We start from the raw sequence: 24,637 nt of genomic DNA, 5'->3' as shown, positions 1-24,637 counted from the left end.
AATATATAGATAACTCGTTACATATATCTGGTCCTGAATGCTGTCTTTTTTTTCTTTCTTTTTTTTCTTTACCTGAGATTTGTCCATGTACTACTTGTATTTTACAGTATGGGTGAACATTATTCGAGTATTTTTAACTTTATCACAGCTGAGTTTATTTACTATGAAAGTTTTAACCAGGTTCACCATTCCTGTGATATTTTAAGTTGGCAAATGTGAAATTTGCTGGTGTTGTCTATTGGACTTTTTGACCTCTTTGCATTTTAAGGATTTTTTTGCTGAAATTGATAAATTAATTTAAATAGTTGCAGATTAGAGCATTGAGAATTGCACATGTAGACTACAGGCTACAGCACAAGAGCTGTGCTTGTAATAGAATGTATGGATGTGGTAATGCCAGTTATGTAGGCACTAGTTGAAACTCGATTTAGGTAAACATATTTTTAAATGCAATACATTACATGTGTATTTTGACAAAGGTTGATATGCCGTCAAAACGACGTTGAAACGACGTGAATTGATGCCGTCTTAGAGCCGTCGAAATGACGTCGGTCATGAAAACGACGTCAGAAAAACTTTCATTTCAGCACCTCTGCTAGACGTCGAATCGACCTGCCTGACCGACGTTGATTAGACGTCAGATAGACGTCACGTAGAGACGTTGAAAAGTCGTCTATACGACGTAATAATGACATTGATTGAAGTAGCCTGCTCTGTGAGCCGTTGATATGTCGTTGAAACGACGTGAATTGATGCGGTCTAATAACGGTCGAAATGTGGTCGGTCATAAGACCGACGTCAGAAAAACTTTCATTTCAGCACCTCTGCTAGACGTCGAATCGACCTGCCTGACCGACGTTGATTAGACGTCAAATAGACGTCAAAATGTTTGCTGGGTATGGATGTGCAAACTGAGCTATCAGTGTTAGACGGTCTGGAAGAAGTCGCCCGCCAACTTTACATCCTGTCAGAGACAGAAGAAGGGACCCTTGGACGTCCGTCGTACAATATACCCCCCACTTTAATCGAAGCACACCTTCTCTGGGGGCACACCGCTAAGGAAATAGCACAGGTGTTCGGAGTGTGCGAGAGAACAATTCGTCGGAGGATGGCACAGTACGGAATAAGGTACTCCGGATTGTCTTTTTGTCTGGTTTCCCGTTTAGCTTCTTTTAAAGGTGGCAATATATGTGTGCAAATTCACAGAGATATTTAACTAGCTAGTGTTTATTGATGGTAAAGTTGCTCACCTTATCTCCAAATACCACTGGGAAATATACTGTGTTTATCTTATATAGTCTAACATTAGGTGCCAGTTGAGCATAAAATGTGTGTTAGTCTAAGCTTTTAGTATAAATTGTTCATGATATTGTAGCGTCCCTAAATGAGAAGCTACGACACGTTCATATGGGTTTTCTTTTCCTTTATTTGTCACTTGAACACAGGCTACTGTGGGCCGTAGCCAACGCCAAAACAATAAAACTCGCTGCCTCAAAAGTGCACACACACGCTAACATCGCTCCTTCCTGCATTCACCCGCAGACCTCTCAAACAACCCTGACCTCTCTCACTCTCAGCCAATCACAGACAAGCTATCTCACACACTCCCTGTCATAGGTAGCTGAAAATGACTGACAGGCTTCACAGTTTCTAAACGCGGAACACGTTTACTGACATTAAGGAAAACTCAGTAACTGCCTCAACAAACCTTGGTTTAACACACAGTATCACACAGTGACCTACACATCACTTTATCAACCCAGTCCGTTACAGTATTATAGAACATTTATCCCTACAATAATGTCTCCTTGCACTGCTCTGTAATCTGAGTTTAAGTTAACTAAAAATTAACTAACGTTACTGATATTAACTTACATTAATATGCACTGGGAGTAGGTCTAACAATACTTGATGATATAGGCCTATATGCTTTGGTTTTCAATGACAGATGGACTGGTGACTAACATGCTTATATTACTGACAAACTTAGTGTAGGAGCCAAAATGGGTTTGGCCTGTATTATTAATTGTTTATCCTGCACATGCTCTTTGGTTACTATTATTTCCGGCAATTAACACCTGGGTGTAGATTCACGGCATTTTACCTGTTTCAGTTGCACGGCGGTTCTGGTTAGACAAAGAGGGTGAGTGGGGCTCGATATTTTCTGTTGACCGTTTCGTTTTATTTCCATAACGTATCGTTTTGTTTCCATATACTTATATCATTTTTTGTGTCAATAAACACTTTAAAAAAGTCACTTTGAGTCAAGAATGGATTTATTCGAGCGTGTCGCAGACAAGACCCCACTGAGTCTCTTAGCGGCCTTTTAAATTGGACAATTAGTCGCTACACTTAGTTTATCATATGTACTCCTTACAGGTAGTGGATTTGTGCTGCTGCATTTGTTGATACTGTACATGGGTGCCATTAATTAACATCTTCAGTTTGTCGGATAATCTGTAACCCTATTTCTGGAGGAAAAGTGAACAGAGTCAGATGTGACATTTCAGCACAATTGCATTAGTTTGATACATGATAGTGTTGCATTTATAAACTCATACAATATGAAAGATTTTAACTTAAATTATAAATAAAATTAATAAACTGATAGGTATTTAGGTTATTTCTACAGGACACAGCAGCTGAGTTTAGACTAAACAGGAATGAGGTTTGTTTTAGGTGACATCGATTTAAAATAATCTAAACCTTTCACTGCAGCTAACGACAGAGCAACAGACTCCTTGTGATCATTGTTTTGTTTGTACTGTGAGATAGGTGACATTACTTTTTTGCCTCTTGTGACTTTTTTCTTTCATTTCATTTCATTTTTGATGATCAGAGTCCACAATCTATTAACTCCAATAGAGGACAACAGTCTGGATGAAACTGTGACCCAAATTCTGCAGCAGCATCCCATGTCTGGATACAAAATGATGGTTGGGCACCTGAATGCACAAGGCATACGCATACAAAGTAAGGAATTGTATTTATTACCCATTCATTTGTTCGGGGGTTATTTTATGTTGGGATTTGGCCTACCTGCTGATTTACTCACAATGTGAGGAAACTGCTTTATTTAGTGCTAGTCTGGATTTGTGAATTCACTGCCAGATTGGGGAATGCTTTTTTTTTTTTCAGTACACCATATCTGTGCATTGTTTTGCCTATTATAGGACAGCGTGTCCAGGAATCCATGCGGCGAGTGGATCCTGGTGGAGTTTTGATGCGCACCCTTCAGCTGAACCCAAGAAGGCATAGGAAGTATTCTGTTAGAGCACCGAACAGTTTATGGCACATCGATGGAAATCACAAACTGATAAGGTATCAAAAAAACATTCCATCTAAAAAAAAAACATCTCAAGCATCCACTTTATTGTAGATTGTACTAATGTAAGATACTTACTACCCAGTTTAGTGTATATCCAGAGCAGTTTCAAAAGCCCATCTATCTATTTTAATTAACCTACCAGTGTCACTGAAAGCCAGACTAGGATTTATCAATGGTGGATGGATCAAATTATTTAATTCATCAATGTTCTTGTGCATGCAAATCAGTTTTACTGACTTCTGCCAGCACCAAAATTAAGAGTTACGCTGGTTGGTTCTTTTAACTTTTCACAGTACTCCATTGTAGATTGTACAATGTAGAAATTGTAATCTGACAGGGGCTAAAATGGCTACGACTCCCACACTGTGCACCCAGTATTGATGTCAATATTCCCAAATTAAAGTTGCACTCAACAGTTTAACCTCAGCCATTGTCTTCTTTGAAATCTAATATGATGGAGTACAGTGCTAAAAACAGAAAATGTCAGTGACCAAAGACTAAAAGCTCTACAACATGCAGCTGGCCTCAAAGGCTATTTTTAATCTAAATACTCACCAGAACCTTGTATAAATTCACTTTGCCATGTGTGGGTGTAAATTTTGTGAGCTGGAAATAAATACAAAGAAATGTTGACCTAGAAGTATATCAGGATTTTTATTTATGCTTGTGTGTTAAAGATTTCAGATAGAGAAGTTCTGTTCAAATAGGCTTATACAGTATGCTCTGTGTAAATCTGGCCTAAACTTGCACATAAAGAGATGCATGATGCACGTAGTGGTATTGATCTTAGTCTGTTCTCATACGTATCTATTTCAGATGGCATATTGTTGTGCATGGTGGTATTGACGGCTTTAGTCGTTTGATTGTATACTTGAGTGCCGCCACCAACAATCGTGCAGCAACGGTCCAATAAAGCTTTCTGGAAGCTGTCGGTGTCTATAGTGTGCCATCACATGTGAGGTCAGATAAAGGCAGGGAAAATGTTGATGTTGCACGCTACATGGTGATTAATAGAGGACTGAACAGGAATTCACACATTGCTGGCAGGAGTGTCCATAACCAAAGGTAGCATAATCTTCCATTCAAACATTTATCAAAATAACACTTTGTAAAAGATGGCCATATAAACTGACTTAACCTGTCTCCTCAAGTCTATCTTAATACAATCAAGCTTTGTGGCAGCAGATTATGAGCTTTTCAACATTAACGTTAGTGTAAATATTGAAAGAGTTGTTCTCCTATTGTCTCTCTGTAATCTATTCTGACCAGGAGAAGATTACTATTCTAGTGTGATTCCAATGTAAGTGATGACAAATCTACAGTCCTCATTCTGTAGTTCAGCTGAACTTCATTCTGAAGCTAATATGAGGCTTCAGCAGTCACAGAACAAGGCGACCCATCACTTACAATAGAATGGTTAGCATTAGATTTTCCACAGCCAGTATAGATGGACAGAGGAACAACTACAGCGACCAGAAACTCTTTCATCATACATGTGGGCATGTGAGCATTGTTTGAAGACAAACTTAAAAAAAAATCAACTTATCCTTTTAAGAGATTAAAATTAAACTTTGTCATTAACTGTTATTTAGACTGAATATTGAATACATCACTTATTACCTATTTAATTCAGTTCTAATTTACTGTGCTTATCATTGATGGGAGTGTTGTCATACACCAACAGTAGGTAAAAGTATTGGGTAAAGGTATTTTCCTGTATGTTGTGTCTTTGTTCATTGTAGGTAGAATTAACAGTTTTTCCTTTATACCCATCAGAATTGAAAGGCTCTGGAGAGACGTTTATGTGGGAGTTCTTGATCTCTTCTACACCATCTTTACCAACCTTGAGAGAGAAGGCCTTCTCAATCCTGACAATGAAATGCATCTCTATGCTCTGCACTGGTGCTTCGTGCCCCACATACAGAAGCACCTTCAGTTTTTCCAGCATGGCTGGAAAGGCCACAGACTACGCACTGAGGGCAACCACTCACCGCTGCAACTGTGGACTCGCCATGAGCATGAGGCGCAGCAGGGCCCCATACAGGTTTGAATTTATTCAGTAATTCTGTTTTACTTTAACTTTTAACTTCCTACATGGGATATTGTCAACATTATCTCCACTTTATGTCCATTATAAAGTGCATGTATCAGTAGCAAAATGTAACTAATCGTGGCTTGTTGTTCAGGAACTAAATGTGATGGATTTATATTGCCTATCATTGGCACTTTCAACACAATAAGGTATTGCTACAATGTTGTGGTCAAACAAGGAGCAGTGATTTAGAGAGAAAATAATACATATTAGCTCTCAAAATTAATGTATTGGCTCTTGGAAATCGTAGTCAAGCTCTTTCTGATGCCATAGCTGTTTTTGGGGCATATACAGAATCCCAGATGATAAACAAGTGATATTTTAAACTAGGTTCTGTAAAATGAATGAATATGGCTTACAGTCCTGTAGACATATTTACCATAAAAATCTTTAAGACTTTGATTTTGATTGACCCTTAACCTCAGCTCTCGCAATTGCAGGTTGACATGGAGTTTGGAGTTGACTGGACTGGACCGAGTGGTCACCGTCAGCCTGGTGTTGTGGTCCCTGAAGTTCAGCTGCAGCGCTCACTGACTGACCAGGAAGTTGCAAGTCTACCAGACCCTGATGTCCCTCTGTCCAATGTGATGGATGCGTATGTACAAAGTGTGAGCTTATTGTCAGAAATGCTCCAGTAAATCCATATTGCTCAAGTTCTGATAAAGAAGCCGGTATTGTGGTTTAGCAGTTCTGATATTTGTGTTGAATCGCATTCTTATTTGCCAAAAACATCTTTGTTTCAAGTGTCTAAAATGATTTTTTTTTTTTTTAAGTAAAAAGAATGGTAATGACAGCATTTTTATTTTATACCAGATGTCAAAACTTACATTGTACAATATGACTGCAAACAAACACTTTTTGCAATAAGCAATTTTTTTTAACCATTAAGTTTAAAGCAATAGTTCACCCTTAAAACGAAATTCAGTCATTATCGACTCACCCACATGCTGATTACAAATCCGGTGTAGTTTTTTATTCCTCAAAGTCCAGTTGGAGCACGGCGCTGGTACCCTCCGGCAGTAAACATGGATGTAACGGCTGCAAAAGGCGCCCGAGAGAAAAGGTCCATAAAACTACACAACAACGTCGTACACGTTAGTACACTTTTATAGCCTAAGCCGTCGTTTCGAGTAAACTCTGGATGTCGCCACTTCAGGACACTTGGATTGCAGCGGACGAGCAGTATGGAGGAATATTACAACGTTTTTGTGTAGTTTTATGGACCTTTTCTCTCGGGCGCCTTTTGCAGCCGTTACATCCATGTTTACTGCTGGAGGGTACCAGCGCCGTGCTCCAACTGGACTTTGAGGAATAAAAAACTACACCGGATTTGTAATCAGCATGTGGATGAGTCGATAATGACTGAATTTCGTTTTAGAGTGAACTATTCCTTTAAACATTGAAAACCATTATGATTATGTAACAGAGCCTTGTACGACAAACTGTCCTGTAGTTATCAAAATAACTTGTTTTTAAGTATTCATTTCACATGTGATTGGAGACTAACAGTCTCTGAATCAGAAGGCTCAAGAAACTGCAACATGTATCCTGTTTCAGAACAATTCCACAAATAAAGAACAGCAACAACTCAATTTGTCTCTGTAACTGTCTCCTGAGCTTTAAAACAATTATTAACAGTGAGATTAAACCTAAAAGACAATGGTATAGACATGAAACAAATAACAAATATGCTTCACCACATCACAAGCATGCAGACCTTTTTACTGCACCAGTGTCACACACACTGGCAGAACTAGGCACTAGTTGCTATCACTCTTTCAAATGCTTTTATGCTGCAATCCAAATTTTGTTGCTGGCCAAGCAAGACAACAAATGTACACTAAGGTATACAGTGATATATTGATGTGTCCTTAGACCATTCCAAACCCAGTGTCAGTGCTACAAATAGCAGCAAGAATGTCTCTTTCAAAGTTAGAGTACTCTTTGTAATGTCCTGGAAGTTTAAGCAGGTGGAAGCAGGTAGAAGAACTGGGAAAGTTGCTCTCCACCACGTTAACATCCAAGTGTCGGGGCAGCACATTCCACCCTATCCAGAACTGCAGGATGTTTCCCAAGGACGCTTGGGATGCTACCAAAATAGAGAAGAAAGTCAACATTTATTTTATTGCCTGAAATGATTTTGTATCATCAATCATAAATGAAGTTGAAAAAATAACGTAATTTTACTTAATTTGTGCTTTGGGTTATTCATGTAGCTGATAATCCACGGGTAATAAAAAAGTGGAGGAAGCAAAGACTTGTGTTTTTGACCAACATTCATTCATTTGCACCCAATACGGACTTTCAGTTAAATAACCTGAGGAACTGTTAAAAGTACATATTTACCGTTCTCAATAAATGTGCGAAGGAATCCTGTGATCCTACATGTATCCTCCAAAGAGACATCACTGTCTTCATCCTCATCCTGTGTTGGCCAGTTTATCTTTTCCAAGACTATCTGACAGATAATTTTTTCAAATCAGTTAACACTTCCCAACAGCCCAGAGAATATAAAGCGCAATAAACCAAAGAACAGAAGATATGAGAAATTGTCAATCCTAATAATCCAAATTGTAATGTGGTTAGGGCATGGTTGTAGTCAGTTTTAAGAACCATAGTAGAGTACTTTCCAGTCCTGTTGAGCATTTTCTAAATCATCCATCAGTTTTTTGATTGGTTTCCTTCTTTTAAGGCAGCAATTAGTATCAGTTCATGTCATTTGAAAATCAACTTGCAAGGACTTAAGGACAACCATGTTTTTCCAGTAGCTAATCACTCGTGCAGTGATATGATGTAGGATTAACTTTAAAAAAGAAAAAGTGATCAAATGCTGACTGGTTATTTGCAAAAGGTTTCCATCTCTCCAGGTTAATGTTTGTTTTGGAAAATAAACATAATTTCTGGGAAGGTAATTCTTATGAGTTAGGAGGAGTGTTTTTTACTTGGCAGCATGAGTCACTTACCCTTGGTGTGCACTGTAAATCAGATGCTCTTGGAAAGAGAAGGGGAATTGTGTCTTTCCTCTAAGTTAGCAAAGGCCAGATCAGTGTCTCTTTGAAACCCCTTCGTAACTGTTTGACTTGTCTGGAGGTTCTTCCAAGTACCTGCAAAATATTTGCATCAAAATAGAAAAGCCAAGCAGCATTACAAATCTTCTACAGATAGCCATATTAGTATTAATAACCTCATCAACATCCATCTGTGAAAAGCAGCCATCTCCAGTTCTCAGATGTGACTAGAGGCAAATCCCAGGACAGTGCCAACTCATTGATGATGGACTTTTCTTCTGATGATAATTCTGCTGTACCCTCAAGCTAAAAATGACAATTAGAATTAATTATAATTAAAAGTTTTGACTTCATTACTAGCATAAGTATTCATATATGATACAACAAACAGGGATAGGACAAGTTATTGATAATTAGCAATCATGCAGTTGACACCACCAACTGGTCTGGTACAGGGGGTTGCTGCATAGACTGTAAAAGTCAGGCCAAAACATTTGGATCGCCTCGTAGTGGTACAGTATAGTACATAAGCCCCACCCCCTCCATGTTAGCAGATGGGACATGGACCAAACCAAAAAATCAAAGTACATGTCAAAAAAAGATGCCAAAGATGGTTTCTGTCATTTTTAGGTATAATTTTATCACACTGATGTTTGTTCAAGTGTTCATTTTTCTGACAAGTTTGTTTTTTATTAGTTATTTTATGCTATAAAAACAGACTGAAATGTCATGATTGACAGCTGTGATTGACTCACTACTGCACAGACTCTGGCTCCAAATTGACAAGATGGCTGCGCTCATATCTGTAATATTTAGGCTTCACTTTTGTACAGTGGGAGTATCTATAAAGTTGATCAAGTTGAATTATCAGTATTTAAATTGAATGAATTAATTACAAAAATATATTTATTTTTTTCCCTGACATCATCTATTATTTTTGTAGCACACTTGAATGATCCACAGTGTGTTTGGAGTTGTATGTTTTTTTTATTTCCTCCTGCAAACATAAACGTGATGCAGCATTGTAAATCATGCACTGCTCTCTGAGCTTCATCTGAACAACACAATGCATGTATTGACCTGCCTTGACAAAGAGCGACCCTAAACCACAAACTCCCTCTTGTGGTGAAACTCTGGAATTACAATGCCTTACTCTTGTCCTTTGAGCCACAACTATTACCAAACAGTCCATGTCAAAACAAATAAACAAATATATAGGGGGTGTCCTTTTAAGCCACTGTCCCACATTTCTATCGTCCTAGCCCCAATTTGTATCAATAAAATCATACTTGAAAAATCGTACCAACTTGATTTTCTCACGAATATCAAGGTCAGCACAGTCCTTAATATCGATTGTGGCTTCTTCTGGGGATCCACCAAAGAGCACATGCAGGATAGCTGGGCTCAGTCCACCAAAGCATGGCCCATCATGTAGAAATGAATGACCGATCATTCGACCAGCAACAACAAAGAAGTCACTCTCCAAAAGCAGATGGGAAGTGGAGGGAATCCGATGATCTTGTTCCCCTCAAAAAGAAGAGTTCCCCCTGGCACTTGAATACAAAGAGAAAAGCAAAGCATATAGACAGTAATGTAAAGGACATAGATATTTAACTATCATACAGAATTAGTTAAGGAAATATCAATCAGCCACTGAAGATTCTGGTTGATCCTGTAGAAACCTAAAGGTTCACAGCAGTGACATTCACATTTACGAAAAAGGTTAGTATTCTCTGGGTATACGTAAAGGTCTGGGAAGACAGATCTGTTTTCAGTCTGGAACTGGTACCAACCAAACACCAAAGTGAATATTTACTTACCAAAATTTATCTCAAACCCATACTGAACATTTTTGACATGATGGTTGCAAAGAAATGGTGAGTCACACCATCACCAATTGCTGGATCTCCTGAAAAAGCAGAACACACGGTACAGACATCAGTTAAATGAAAACTGTAAAAAAAAAATATATTTTTTATCTTTAGTTTTGTATGTGTAAGCAATTTACCCTTAAGTGTGCATGTCAAGGGGCAAGCCCACTCAACATAAGCCATCTTATAAAAAGAAAGGAGTGCCCTTTCCCTGTCCACTGCACTGTCTCGAAGATCCATGGTAAGACTTAAACATTTTCCAGTTGCGTGCTGACTTAAAATGGCTTCTTTGAATCTCTTTGCTGACTCTGTAGGATTTGGTGCAATTTGCCAATCTAAAAGTAGTTGTTCAAATGCTCAAATTAATACTGGATCAATTAATTTACAGAGTGCAACAAGTTATTGAAATAAATTATGTAATATTTAATAACGTAACAAACCAGGGAAGCCTCTCTCTTCAGTGGGATCTAGATCAACCATCTCAGGAGCAGGCACACAACCCTGAGGTGGCACCGAGTAGTTTGAGTTGTTGGCCCTTGATGTCTCCCTCACCTGTGGTCTCGTCAACATGCTGACAAATCTACCTTCACTTCAGGAGGAGTTGGCACTTTCTGTGGAAACCTCAACCTCTACCTCACCACTGCTCTGTGATGGTCTTGAGTAAAAAGAGGTAATTTTTGTTAGTTTGGCTAGTATATTTTATATTGCATAACACACTCACAAAAACACTGCAATCTAGTAAAACTAAAGTTTAAAAGTAGAAAAGGATGGCCATATATATATAATCAATCAAACTCAAGACTTTCCCTCAAGACCAATATCCAGGATCTATATCCTCCACATTTGGATGCACAACAATGTATGTACAATATGGCTTTTCAGAGGGATTGTTGGCATCAAAATAACTAATATTTGGGCCCACAATAATGAAACATTAGATGTGCGGATCTGTCATGTCTGCCCTGCACTTAGACATGTATAGTTACAATTGTTTAACACACACACACACACACACACACACACACACACACACACACACACACACATACACTCACTCAAAATGCTTTACACCTTATGGCTGACTACACATGCAGCATGATTTACAAATGTGATATTTTAGTTATGTAGAGCATACCTCATGCATTCATCACTATGAGCTTTTATGCGTGAAAAAGGGAACTCCTCTCCACACCCGACACATTTCTGAGGTGGTCCAATTAGCTCATTACTACAGTCTGGTCGACTGTCCTATAAACAAGATCATTTTAAAAATCATCAAAAGCAATAACTATGTGACTGTCATTCACAGTCTGCATTTTTAAAATGGGAACACCAGTCAAAAAGTGAGGAACTTACAGGGTCCAGATTCAGGTTCCTTTGGAGTGGTCGTATGAAAAGAGTGGCATGACCAATCTGGGTTTGGGGATCTTTCAGGTGTCTTACATGATAACCCTCATTGGGACAGGGAATGAGGATCAGGTGGCGACTGCGTGTTGTTCCAGAGATTTTGAGCAACTCAAATCCACCCCCTAGTTTTGGATAGGCTTTATACAGAAATTCTTTAAATTCGTTTGCATCTGTATGGCTACCTGAAAAGAGAAGATAATAATAAAATAACAGGTCTAGAAATTACTTATTTTTAAAAAAAAAACCTTTAGCATTTGGAGCATTATTAAGACAAGTTTTTGACAAGCATGTCATGGCTGATACCAACGGATTCCTTAGATTTTCTAATTTCATGACATAACAATATCCTCATGCTAGCTTTAAAATTGAGCCCTCTACAGCCTCTGAAAGACAAAATGCCGGACGAGGAAGAGGCAGGCAATCTCAATTCGAATTAATTCAGTTTGAATCCCAAATTCATATAGGCTACACTACCCAGCAAACATTTTCTCGACCTGCGTCTAGATGAAGACGTCCAGTCAACGTCGCGTCACGTCGTGACTTTAATTCGACTGTTTTTCAACATCAAAAAATAATATCATGGCAAATATGACCTAATTTAAATATGCATTTTAGAGCGGTTTAACTGAATAAACACTGCCAGAAAACGTTTTCTCGACCTGCGTCTAGATAAAGACGTCCAATCGAAGTCGCGTCACGACGTGACTTTAATTCGACTTTTTTTCGACATGATAACATTAGGGGGAATACGATCTCAAAGAAAACATATTTAACTGAAAAAACACTGTCAAGAATGATTTCCTCTATCTAGCCTACTGCTGTGTCTAGATGCAGATATCCAATCATGTCGGGACGTCTGATTAACGTCGGGCAGGCAGGTTGATTTGACGTCTATCTGAGGGGCTGAAATGACCAACGTCATTTAGACGTTGTTTCAACTACATATCAACGCACGAATGTTAAAAACTATTCGAAATAATGGAAATATGTTCGTGAATTTAAGAAAATATTGTAGTATCATATTGGCAAATGTGGGCTGAAATGTTTGTGATTCCAGCATCCATCTAGGAACTATTTTTCCTCGCGTAGTTAGCGCACCTAGCGGTTTCTTACGCATGCGCAAGAAGAACTTTGCAGTGTCAGTTGACGAGGAGGAGACACAGACACCTGTGAAAGGTGAGTTACTAAAAGTACTGTAATTTAAAATGAAACCGTGTTTGGTAAGACATTATACGTTTATCAGTTGCATGTTAGAGTTTTGATTTTGTTGCTGCATCGTGCATTGTTACTGTTTTTTTTTGCTTTTATTCGTAACCGAGCGGCGGCTAGCAGCCGAGTTAGCTGCCATGTGAAACTAGCCCTGAGTTAGCTCACAGGCTACGTGAGGTGCTCGATGCTAAACCGAGCCGAACATCTGTGCAACTCTCGGTTTAGCATCGTTACAGAACCAAAACACTTTAAGGGGCCGTCTAGATGGGCGAAAACGTTATTTTTTCTCTGTCTTCCTCGGCATTGTTTCAAGAATATTTGCATCTAGACGGATCCACCGAAAACGCTGTAGTTCATATGCCAGGCCTATAGGTGTCGCTTGACATACACCAAAAACGGGACGGACCACCATCTGGTCCACGGACATTGATATGTGGCCAGAAATCGTCTTATAACCGGGGTCTAACCGTTGACACCATAGACATATATACATAGACGGCGCATTGACTGCTGCCGCCCACTAGAGCGACGTGCCTACAGGGCGGCCATCTTGGAACAGGACCACTCGCTCCTACAGTGCATTACGTCTATGGAGAAATGATGTGTCTACACAATAAAAATGATCATAAATCGCTCATTTGTCAAGCTATTTTCACAGGGTTTGTTTGTCAAACATCAGACCAGATAGACAGACAGACACACACACATAAATAGAACAAAAATAACCCAAAAAACGTTCAGGTGTGTTCAGGTCTTTATTGCTTGAAGGCTATTACATTTGAGTATCTTCTTCTTTGTCTTCTTCTTCTTCTTCTTCTTCTTATTATTATTTTATATTAATATTACTACTGTTATTTTTATTATTGTTATTCCAATCATTATATTATTATATTATTGCTATTATTATTATTATTGTTATTATTATAATTACATCACTATCATCATCATTATTATTATTATTATTGAAGACATAGGATCTGCTGTCTACCCTTTGTGAAAAGCAGACCGTCAGAACAGCTTGCAGGAGCTTACAGGACTCATCACGTTCTGTTCCATTTTTTTGAGTGGCTCCCCTGAGGATTCAGACTTTGCTGCATGCTGCAGGACACAGAGGAAAACTTTGTTCCTCGTGGCTGTCCAGCTCCTAAACTACCACCACCCCCTGATCAGTTTTATCATCTCTATGAATAAAGTGATTTGATTGATTCCAAATATTCAAACTAAACAGGCACTTTGAATTATCAGAGGGTTAAGTAGTAAAACTTAGAAAATATTCAAGGAAAGAACAAAAACATTAACACACCCCTCCAAACAAACTATTTATAAGAGTATTTACAACCTGTCATGAATTGGAGCTAAAACCCCTGAAAGAGAACTGTTTTGCACAGTTTCTTTCTTGTGCTGCCACTCTGGTATTTGAGTGATGTAAGTTTTGCAATGTGGTGCAGCCTAATTTTGAGGAACACAGACACCACTAGTTTCAGTAGGTCAGAATGGTGGTTGTCAATGCCAAATTGTGTGTCTTCAGTGTGTTCCCCGAGCAAAAATACATCATCCGTACCAATCTCCTCACGGACCACATGCATGACCACTGACACCTTGGGAGCTTGCTCTGAGTGGACCTGGCGAATCACCCGCTCTGCTGCTCTCACTACTTTGACTGTGCCCTCTTAGGGAATCATGAGCCCGCCATTATTTTTGAGCACAAGTAGGTGGTAGCTCTCATCATGTGAAGAGGGTACGGCATCTGCCACCAGGCTGGCACGGCACACATGGCAAGAGAGCCTTTTTAGAACCTGCCGAACAACAAACCCTGCAATGTAGACTAGAGCATTGTCTACAAGCCCACCAAAGCGCGTGGGCAGGTAGCTGTGGTCACACACAAGGGCTGCAAAGTTAACAAACGGGGGAGGGAGTTCTTCTGCAGTGACACTGTGTCATCCTGTGCTGCCACGTTGCCTAGCCCACTTGGTGAGACACCACACCAGACCATCAGATGCCGGAAGATGCCCTGGAACTGGCCGGCAGAGGGATTGTTGTTCCAGCCCCCTAAAGGAAAAAAACAACAACACACACACACTACAATTACACCAAAGATATTTTCTGTTTGTTTTTTAAAGGCTTTAAAATGTGAACTTTACCTGATGCTCTGATCGAATTAAAGAGAAGCTCCAAGTGATCTTGGCTGAACCGGTAGGTGCAGACATACCGCTGGACTTGGAGCAGCTCAGGAATCATGAGCATGAGGGTGTCAATGTTGATCACAAACCCGATGACAGACAAGTATCTTCAAAAGAAAATTTTTTATTTCCCTAATTGTATTGAGACAAAGACACCTTGAGGAAGCACCTAGGAATTTTGTAAAGAGGTAAATTGATTTTGCCAGCAAATCCATCAGATGTGAAACAGCAAAGGGTGACAGGGATAGACAGACAGACAGACAGACAGATAGATAGATAGATAGATAGATATCTTATCTTCTTTTAGGAAGCTGAACCAACAATAGGAACATTATTAAACCAGAACAGGGACAGCTTGAAACAAGAACTTGCCATACCTGACACCTGCATGACGTTAACATGTATCATACATACCATTGTCACTATTTTTAAAAGACCTCTTAGATTTGTGAAGCGATGTGCCATCTTTAATTGACAATTTGATCAGAAACTCCCTTGCTCTCATCAAGAACACCACTCTCTCCTCCCAATTCAAAGCCCCAAGGGGAGCTTTAAATCCTTTCGCGCGGGGATTGTGGCTGTTCATGACATCAAAGAGCCTGTCAATCATCTAAAAACAAATATCTGCATTAACTTTAAGCATCTAAAACCATCTCCATAACAGTGTTTCAACACGTATCATATCAAATGAATACTTATATATTAAAAAAAACAATTCATTTCAGTATGTAAACATGCAAGTATTTGGAACTTGACTCTACTCCATCTATGGCCCTATGCACATCCCTAATCATTTTACCTCAATGAATTCCGCTGTCGCTTCACAGTCTCTGAACTGCGAGTAGCCCAGGTCCCTCAGCGTGCGGAGAGCCACTGCAACAGACAGACTCAATGTCTGGGCAGCCAGGGACACCTTCATTTTTTTGGTTTTCAAAGTGGACATGCTTTTGAGTGACTTTATTTGCAGCATGCAGTCCGTCTTTGGTTTGAACATCGTTGAGATGGATGATGTATCTCCAGCTGATCAGGCCTGTGGTGTTCTTAAAGGATAAGTACCGTTTTTTACAACCTGGACCTTATTTCTGGCAAAACATATGGTCATTTACTCACCCAGATAACTTTGGTGTCATTCGGCGTCGTTCGGACGAAATTAGATCCAGTGTAGCGGCGATATATCCATATAATGGGAGAGACGGGGCAGCGACACACAGCCTCTATATAACGCATTATCTGCCACGAAACTAGTTAATTTCATCAATATTTTGTTATGAAATGCTAGTGCTATTCCCCTCTGAGTCCGGGCTCGTCCGTTATCAACATCCGGGGTCAAACTAGCAGTAGCAGCTACAGGTAAACAAACCGCGCTGTCGCGGGTGCGCGCGCAGCTCAGAGACGACATCTTCCAGGTCAGAGGTAGTAGATCAGCCTACAGACCCCGGATGTTGACAATAGACGAGCCCGGACCATGGCCCGGACTCAGAGGCTAATAGCGCTAGCATTTCATAACAAAATATTGATGAAATGAACTAGTTTCGTGGCAGATAATGCGTTATATAGAGGCTGTGTGTCGCTGCCCCGTCTCTCCCATTATATGGATATATCGCCGCTACACTGGATTTAATTTCGTCCGAACGACGCCGAATGACACCAAAGTTATCTGGGTGAGTAAATGACCATATGTTTTGCCAGAAATAAGGTCCAGGTTGTAAAAAATGGTACTTATCCTTTAACTGGGCTGTAAGCCTTCAAAATCAAAATCAGAATTAGAATCTTTATTAGTCACAGCTGAGCTCATCAAAGTACAGACAGGAAAATGTAATGCATCATCACATGCAGTCATAACTATGTAAATAAAACACGCAACAATAAAATAGAATAAAAAAGCAAATAAGCCTAGAACAACAATCAGCACTTACCTGTAGCATGTTAGAGATAGATAGACAGATAGACAGATAGATAGATAGATAGATAGATAGATAGATAGATAGATAGCACTTACCTGTAGCATGTTACGTGCCAGTTTCAGCATGTGACAGGCATCCATTGTAACAAACACTCTCTCACCAGTCACTGGATGGGGGAAAAAGGTCTTCAGGGGCTCAAGAGGGTTTGCTTTAAGGTCACAACCAAGTTGGTTGCACATGCTGAGGTTGGTTGCATGCCCGTCCATCGTCACGCAGATCACTCTCAAACCATGAGCATGAAGTTCCTCTATGGCATGGACAACCAAGACCTTCTGTGTTTCTGGTGAGAGAGTCTTGGTAAAATAGTAGCCAACTGGAGCTTTCCAGTGCCCTAGAATGCCTACCACCATAAGAACGAGAGCCTCAGAGGCAACATCGGTCTCGTTTAATCCATCCCCCAAATCCACAAACCCTGACATTTTTTGAGTTTGTGGATTGTAGTGCACATGCTTTTTAATAGCCATGGCATCCAAAATCAGTGTCACCAATCCATATTTAGCTTGGTCTTCTGTGCACCTTCCTCCTAGCATCTCCAACATCATTTTGTTGAGGCCAGGCTTTGCATCCACTGAAGTCAGCCACCTTTGAAAAATAAAATGTAGTAATTTGACCACCCTAACCCATTCAGAAAAAAACAAAATAAACAGAAACTAGCATTCTCCCCACACATTCCCCTCATAGACATCATGCATATGCACTCACAGACACACACGGACACACACACTCACACACTAAAGGGACCACAATGGAAATAAGCTGTCAGCTTTTTTGTGTTTTTATCCCTTTGGCAGCATTTGTGTCGATGTATGTTTCTCAATCTCAATCAATCAATCAATCAATATCTGAAAGCTCAAAATGTATCAGAACACAGTGTGTGATGTGATGTGAGCTTTTTAAATCAGTAATTTTTACTGTCTTGTTTAGATTACATTTACATTTTTTGAGCACATTATGAATAAATACCACACACTAGTCTTGTTTTATACAATGTACACACTTTATTTAACATTTTGGCAGTAACTAAGTTCTATTTGTAGCGCTCACATTTAGTTACTTTTGTACAGTCAATTCTTAATTTCTTTGTATGGGTTGTTTGTATTGGTTGTTATATGTTTTTTGAAATAAAATATTTTCAAATGTACTTATTTTGGGTATAGAACACCCATTTTTCAGAATTTTCCTGCCAGCTCGGTCCCTCACAATATATTTAACAATCAGGCAACATGGAGAAAACCTTTGCAATGTATGGGGATGTGGGAGAGGAAGATGTTGAGACTCTCTCAGGAAACTATATGCCTTTGGACCATGAAGTTGTAGCGTCAGGGCAAACTCCCTCTGCTCTCTGGTGTACTCATGGCCCTTCTTTGCCAAGAGGTCTACCCGAAGATCTGAAATTCAGTAAGCATAAACTTATTAGTAAGACCCCTTTAAATAAAAAGGAAGAGAGTTTAACACAGACTATAAACAAAAAATACCTATATAAAATATTCAAATTAGTATTTCCATTTTACCTGAGTAGCATTCAAGCTTGTCTTTCAGCTCTTCATTTATGAGGTTTTTCTCCCTCAGATCCTCGAGAAGAGTGTGTACATTTTTCTTCGCCCTTAGCTCCCGGAGCTTGCTATTTCTCTTCTCGCGCTCATGGAAATGCTGAGGCAACTCCACTGGCAGGATTTCTTCTGCTTTCCTTGAAGCTTTTGTTGTCCTTGATGGTACTTGCTAAAATTTAAGAAACATAATACAACATTTTTTAAAAAGTTTTTAGCATCGGAAAGTGGACTGTACTTTATTCCTAAACATGCAGACAGAAAAAAAGTTTAGAAAAGTGTGGTATTAAGTAGCTATGGAATGCTTACATGGACATATGAATCATAGAAATTAATGAATTCATTAGCCAAATGGCACATATACCTTTTGTAAATGAGATGGGAAGTTAAACACAGATGGTTTGACTCCATGTCTCAGCCGAACAATTTGTCCTGTTCTGTCAAAGTCATCTGGCTGGAAGCGCTCACTGCAGAGCAAGGACCTCTCAGTTGCCACAAAACCTTCCCGTTTCACTGCCAGTTCCCATTGTCTCTTTAAACTACTGTCTTTGGGAAACCTTAAAAATATGAGAAAAGTAGCGAGAGATGAAGAATTGTCTACAACAAAAAATTATTCCATGTAATCCCTTCCCATGAACCAGTCTGCCACCCAGTCCTCCCATTAAGCTGGCCAGCTCTCCCTGCCTTTCCTCCCACCAGAAGCTGCCTTCATCAGTTCTTGTTAACATTTCCATGTATCCAACATTCTGTGTTATAAACTGTTTTCTTGTCTGTAACAACATCTATTGCACGTCTGCCCGTCCTCGGTGAGGGATCCCTCCTCTGTTGCTTGATTTTTCCCTGTTAAAAGGGTTTTCCATGGAGTTTTTCCTCAGTGGATGTGAGGGTCTAAGGGCAGAGGATGTTGTTATGATGCCATGTAAAGCCCTTTGAGACAAACTGTTTGTAAAGACGGGCTATACAAATAAAATTGCCTTGCACATAGAGCTAATGATGATCAATATACTGTATTAGCTATATTAGACCGATCACTGCAGTCTGTTTTTTCTGTGTAAAGGGGAGTTGCTAGGGACGCTGCTTCTTTAACGGTTTCTGGTAGTTTTTTGTTTTTTTTACAGAGATAGTTTATAGATTCATAACACCGCATTTAGACCAAAATTTTGTCTCAGATTAGTTATTTCACTGGGGGCGGCTGTAGCTCAGTGGGTAGAGCAGGTGACCAGCCACCAGAAGGTTGCTGGTTCGAACCCCGGCTCCCCTGGGCGGAACTGAGCTACATGCCGAAGCATCCTTGAGCAAGATGCTGAACCGCTCCTGATGTGCAGTTGGCACCTTGCAAGATGCAAGGCAGCCTCTGCCATCAGAGGGCCCTGGATGAACTGGCGTCTCATTCAGGGGTGTGCCCTGGCCTTCGACCTGGGCACACCCCTGGGCCAAGATGGCCACCCTGTAGGCACGTCGCTCCACAGTCGATGCGGCGTCTATTTATATATGTCTATGGTAGACACATGCTGATAGTTGTCTGGTGTCGCTACACGACCGCAACGGCAGAGGGCGCCAGCTTATTGTAGAGACGTGACAGATACTGTGGCTGGTTATCTGTCAATCACAGCGTAGGTGTAGAATGGTCATACTTTGTGCCATCTTCTTCAAATTTGAAACAAGTGTTCACTGATAGTGTGGCTACAGCCCCATAATGCCATTGACATGCTCAGATGAATCACTATCTCTCTACATATAAAAGTAATCTATTTGTGTGTCTCTGTCCCTCGCATAGGCCTGTTTTGATAACTATTTGTCCAATTTACCTCACTTCACAGGTTTATTGTGAGACGCACACCAGGTGAGATACACACACACACACACACACACACACACACACTTGAATGGGGGGGCTTGAATGAATATGAATATTTGGATACAGCCTCAGAGCCGTCCGCCACTGTTTTACGCTGTTGTGATGATGCTTGGACAGAGGAGCTAATGCATAACAGCAGCAACAGTGAGGAATATCTTCAAATTCATTCTTTTAGAGTAAATGTATTCCGAAATGGAATTGTCCTTTAAAAGAAAACCTCTAATGTGCTATTGTGCTCCCTGTGTGAACAGCCAGGCACCTGCATGAAAGAGAAATTATGCTTAGTGTTGCCTCTCTGTGTTGTGCCTTTTAAAGCCACAAAGATGTTCCATGTCATCAAGTGTAAGAAACTAAGATTGACATAATTGAAATTACTGAATGGGCTTCATGTGCATGTGGCTATCCTGGGCTAAGCTGGGCTACCATAGCACAGATTGTTAATGCCTACTGGCTTTATTAGGAACCATCAGATTCAGGCTACTGAGTGGCTCTAAGAAGTGGTTCTTTCATTACTCTTTCAACTCCCAAAACAATTTGTTCTTGCCATCTATAAAGTGCATTTAACATCTGAATAGGCGCTCTGTAAATTTTTTTATTTTTTTCTTATGCCCTCTCTCCAGCTGCTGTGAAGAGATGGAGTCCAAAGGCCACAGATGCATAAATAGAGTGTGATTCAGAACCAACTTAAACATGCCCCAGCAAGAAGCGGGGGCAAGGGGCAGACCCCCACAGGACTGCAATAAAAAGGAAGTCAATAAAACATTTGTTCCAATAAACATGTTCGTTTTTTTTTTTTTTTTACCTGAGATTTGTCCATGTACTACTTGTATTTTACAGTATGGGTGAACATTATTCGAGTATTTTTAACTTTATCACAGGTGAGTTTATTTACTATGAAAGTTTTAACCAGGTTCACCATTCCTGTGATATTTTAAGTTGGCAAATGTGAAATTTGCTGGTGTTGTCTATTGGACTTTTTGACCTCTTTGCATTTTAAGGATTTTTTTTGCTGAAATGGATAAGTTAATTTAAATAGTTGCAGATTAGAGCATTGAGAATTGCACATGTATACAGCACAAGAGCTGTGCTTGTCATAGAATGTATGGATGTGGTAATGCCAGTTATGTAGGCACTAGTTGAAACTCGATTTAGGTAAACATATTTTTAAATGCAATACATTACATGTGTATTTTGACAAAGGTTGATATGCTGTCGAAACGACGTTGAAACGACGTGAATTGATGCCGTCTAAGAGCCATCGAAATGATGTCGGTCATGAGACCGACGTCAGAAAAACTGCCTGCCTGACCGACGTTGATTAGACGTCAAATAGACGTCAAAATGTTTGCTGGGTATTAGAAATACACTGACAGGACAAATGTGTGTCAATCATAGACTTTAGATGTATGACATACCTTGAAATGTAAGACGTTTTTCCCCTAAACCTGCTGCAGCAAGTCTGTCTTTGGCGTTTCGGTTGGGGACCAAGTCCGCGTTTTTGTCCACAAGACAGCAGAATGAATGTGTGTAGGAATAAAGTTGGGTGGGCCCAGCAATGGATCGCCGTCTTGCTGTCCTTGTCCCTCCCATGTATGGCCCAAACAGTCTTGAAACCTAGGCTAGGATCAAGTGAAGAGGACATGCTCAATGTTAGAAAATAATATAAAAAGATTGCAGGGGAAATATGTTGGTAGGGATGGGCGATATGGCCTATCACCTTAGAAGAAAAGCTTGTATTTGACTCTCTTTTTAGATTTTTGTGCTGGCATCAACACTGAGTGTTTTATTTGAAAATTAACCGGATGTCATGTTGTTCTTTCGTGTCTGACTTCCTGTCTGCTCTGTGCTGAATTCGGCTGAATTGCTCCACACACTCTACAGAGTATAGTTTGCTGCTGCTTGTCGGACAGCTTAAATCCGAACCACGTCCAAATAATGGATGTCGCAACGGTCTTTTTCACCAGCTCCTCCGTTTCCCTTTCAGCCATGTTTACTCAAGATGACGATGATGCGTTGCAGCCGCGGCTCTACATTTCGCAGGTGGATTGCGTCATCAACATGCATTATTGCGATAGTGCAATAGAATTAAAATCTCTATTGTAGGCCAATTTTGTATCGTTTATATTGCATATCGTTTGTATCGCCCATTACTGTTGGCTAATGTTGATGTTAGCATCGCACACTATAGCAATGTGATCTGTTAAAGCTAATGCACAGCGCCACTGAAAAAAAATCACACATCACTGGCGATAGTAGTTTTGTCCACAGATGGGAGTTAGAATCAAAAACTGTTCCCTGTAGACACCTACCGTCCACTGGGTGTCTGGGTGTCATGCTATGTGACGGCGGAGGTGGTGAACTTGGCTCGTTGGGGTCCTCGGTGCTGTACAGAAAATATCAAAGCAGTGAAAATCATATGGGTACCAAGCTCAATTATTATTAAACTCAACAACTGCTGTTTACCTATACTTGTTACAGGCCTAAACAGAAGAAACTCACAATTTTCAAGCTGGTCAGCCACATCCCAAAGCAGGTCTGCCAGTGGCCTCCTGGTCGAGGCCATTTTCGAGCTGGTTTACAACTTCACAGGGAGGAAGGCTTGGGATCGGGAATCGTTTGCTTTTGTCTGGCTCTCCAATTTGACCAATCATGCTGTTGACTGAGGTTAGGACCTCCTACCTCGTTAACATATGGACACAGAAATACAGAAATAAATAAATGTAGGTGAACAGAAATGTATAAATAAATATAAAGCATTTATTTATTCTTTGATTTATTCTTTTATTTCAGCATTTATTTATTTATTCATTTAGTTCAGCATTTATTTATTAATTAATTTATTTACACATTTATTTATTTATGCATTCATTTATTTATACTTAAGTCATGTTTAGTCCTCCATAATCAGCAGGACTGCATCTTCACGCAGCAGTCGCAGTCACCTCGGTCGTTTTGGCATTTGCCCTCATCTATCTATGGCCAGACCGTCACTACTCCTGTTTCATAGCGCAAATGCAATATTGTTGCTGTAACGTGCGATCTGTCGGATTTTGGGCCGAGCCCGTCTCTCGCTGCAGCGGGGGGCACGTCGGGGCACGTCTTGGTGGATGATGTTACCCAGGGGAGCCAGGTCATTTCATTTAGGCTGCATAAATTATTATTATTATTTGCTATTTATTATTCTTTAAGGGCTACTGACAGGCCTTCACAAAAACACACACACGCAAAAAAAAAAAAAAAAAAAAAAAAAAATAGTACCGAGACAAAAGGGCACTTTGGGCATCAAGGAGCAAAGGGGCAGGTGCCTTAGTAATTAAAGTTGTACTTTATTTTACTTATTTGAAGTGTACTTTATTGTAAGTCTATTGTAAATTGTTCTTAGGTGTACTTTTAAAAAGTATACTTTGTTTCAAAGCACTTATAGTAGAAGATTAATATTCTTATTAAAAGTGGACTTATTTTTGAGTCATTTGTAATATACGGTTAATATACTTTATTAAAGTGCACTTAATTTGCACTTCTTTGGAAGTGAATTTAGGTACACTTATGAAAAGACTGTAAGTCTGTTTTAAATTGTTCTAAAATATACTTTTACAAAGTATACTTTATTTCAAAGTACTTACATTAGTCGAATAGTATTCATAAGATAAGTATGCTTATTTGAGTCATTTGTAATATACTGTTAGGATACTTCATTAAAGTGCACTTAGTTTCACTCTGTACAGAGACGACACCCTCTGTCCTTCAACTCTCGATTCGAGTGAGGAAAAACTTGCCCCCAAAAAATACCCTTTTAACAGGGAAAAAATATGCGGAAGAAACCTCAGGAAGAGCCACAGGGGAGGGATCCCTCTCCCAGGACGGACAGACGTGCAATAGATGTCGCATGTACAGAGCAGATCAACGAGACCACAATGTATACAATTATAATAGATGGTTGACAGGAATGAAAGTACATAAAGAAGTATTACAGCAATAATAATGAAATGCACATAATGGAAATGTGACTACTAGTAATAACAGTAGTAGTGGTTAACGGTAAGGATAAAATGTAGTAATGCATTACAATAATAGTAGTGAAGCGTATGTAACAGAGATATGGCTAATATTAGCAACAGTAGTGGTGGGTGTCAGGCAGGGCCATGGCAGTAGGCGCATCCACGATCCACGACC

At 39.8% G+C, this 24,637-nt stretch overlaps 1 protein-coding gene across 1 annotated transcript; it reads left to right on the top strand.

Annotated features, from left to right (window-relative positions):
- The first annotated feature begins 586 nt into the window (after window positions 1–586).
- On the top strand, window positions 587–7,012 carry LOC311253750 (uncharacterized protein). The gene is made up of 5 exons (XM_084384231.1): window positions 587–1,128; window positions 2,840–2,973; window positions 3,174–3,321; window positions 5,105–5,372; window positions 5,861–7,012. Exons 1-5 carry the CDS (start codon window positions 899–901, stop codon window positions 6,056–6,058), a joined length of 978 nt encoding a protein of 325 aa, XP_084240357.1. The 5' UTR covers window positions 587–898; the 3' UTR covers window positions 6,059–7,012.
- Window positions 7,013–24,637: the final 17,625 nt, after the last annotated feature.

The sequence above is a fragment of the Pagrus pagrus genome (genome assembly GCF_965226575.1).
Source record: "Pagrus pagrus genome assembly, contig: HAP1_SCAFFOLD_41, whole genome shotgun sequence".
Classification (NCBI taxonomy): Eukaryota; Metazoa; Chordata; class Actinopteri; order Spariformes; family Sparidae; genus Pagrus; species Pagrus pagrus.
The sequence above is the reverse complement of the archived record's forward strand: the minus strand, read 5'-3'. Positions and strand labels throughout refer to the sequence as shown.

Bases quoted from the DNA above. Each gene is read 5' to 3' on its own strand.
- LOC311253750 (XM_084384231.1), top strand. From the start codon at position 899: ATGGATGTGCAAACTGAGCTATCAGTGTTAGACGGTCTGGAAGAAGTC. The intron at 1,129-2,839 runs GTACTCCGGATT...TTTGATGATCAG, and splicing joins ATGGCACAGTACGGAATAAG to AGTCCACAATCTATTAACTC. The intron at 5,373-5,860 runs GTTTGAATTTAT...TCGCAATTGCAG, and splicing joins CGCAGCAGGGCCCCATACAG to GTTGACATGGAGTTTGGAGT.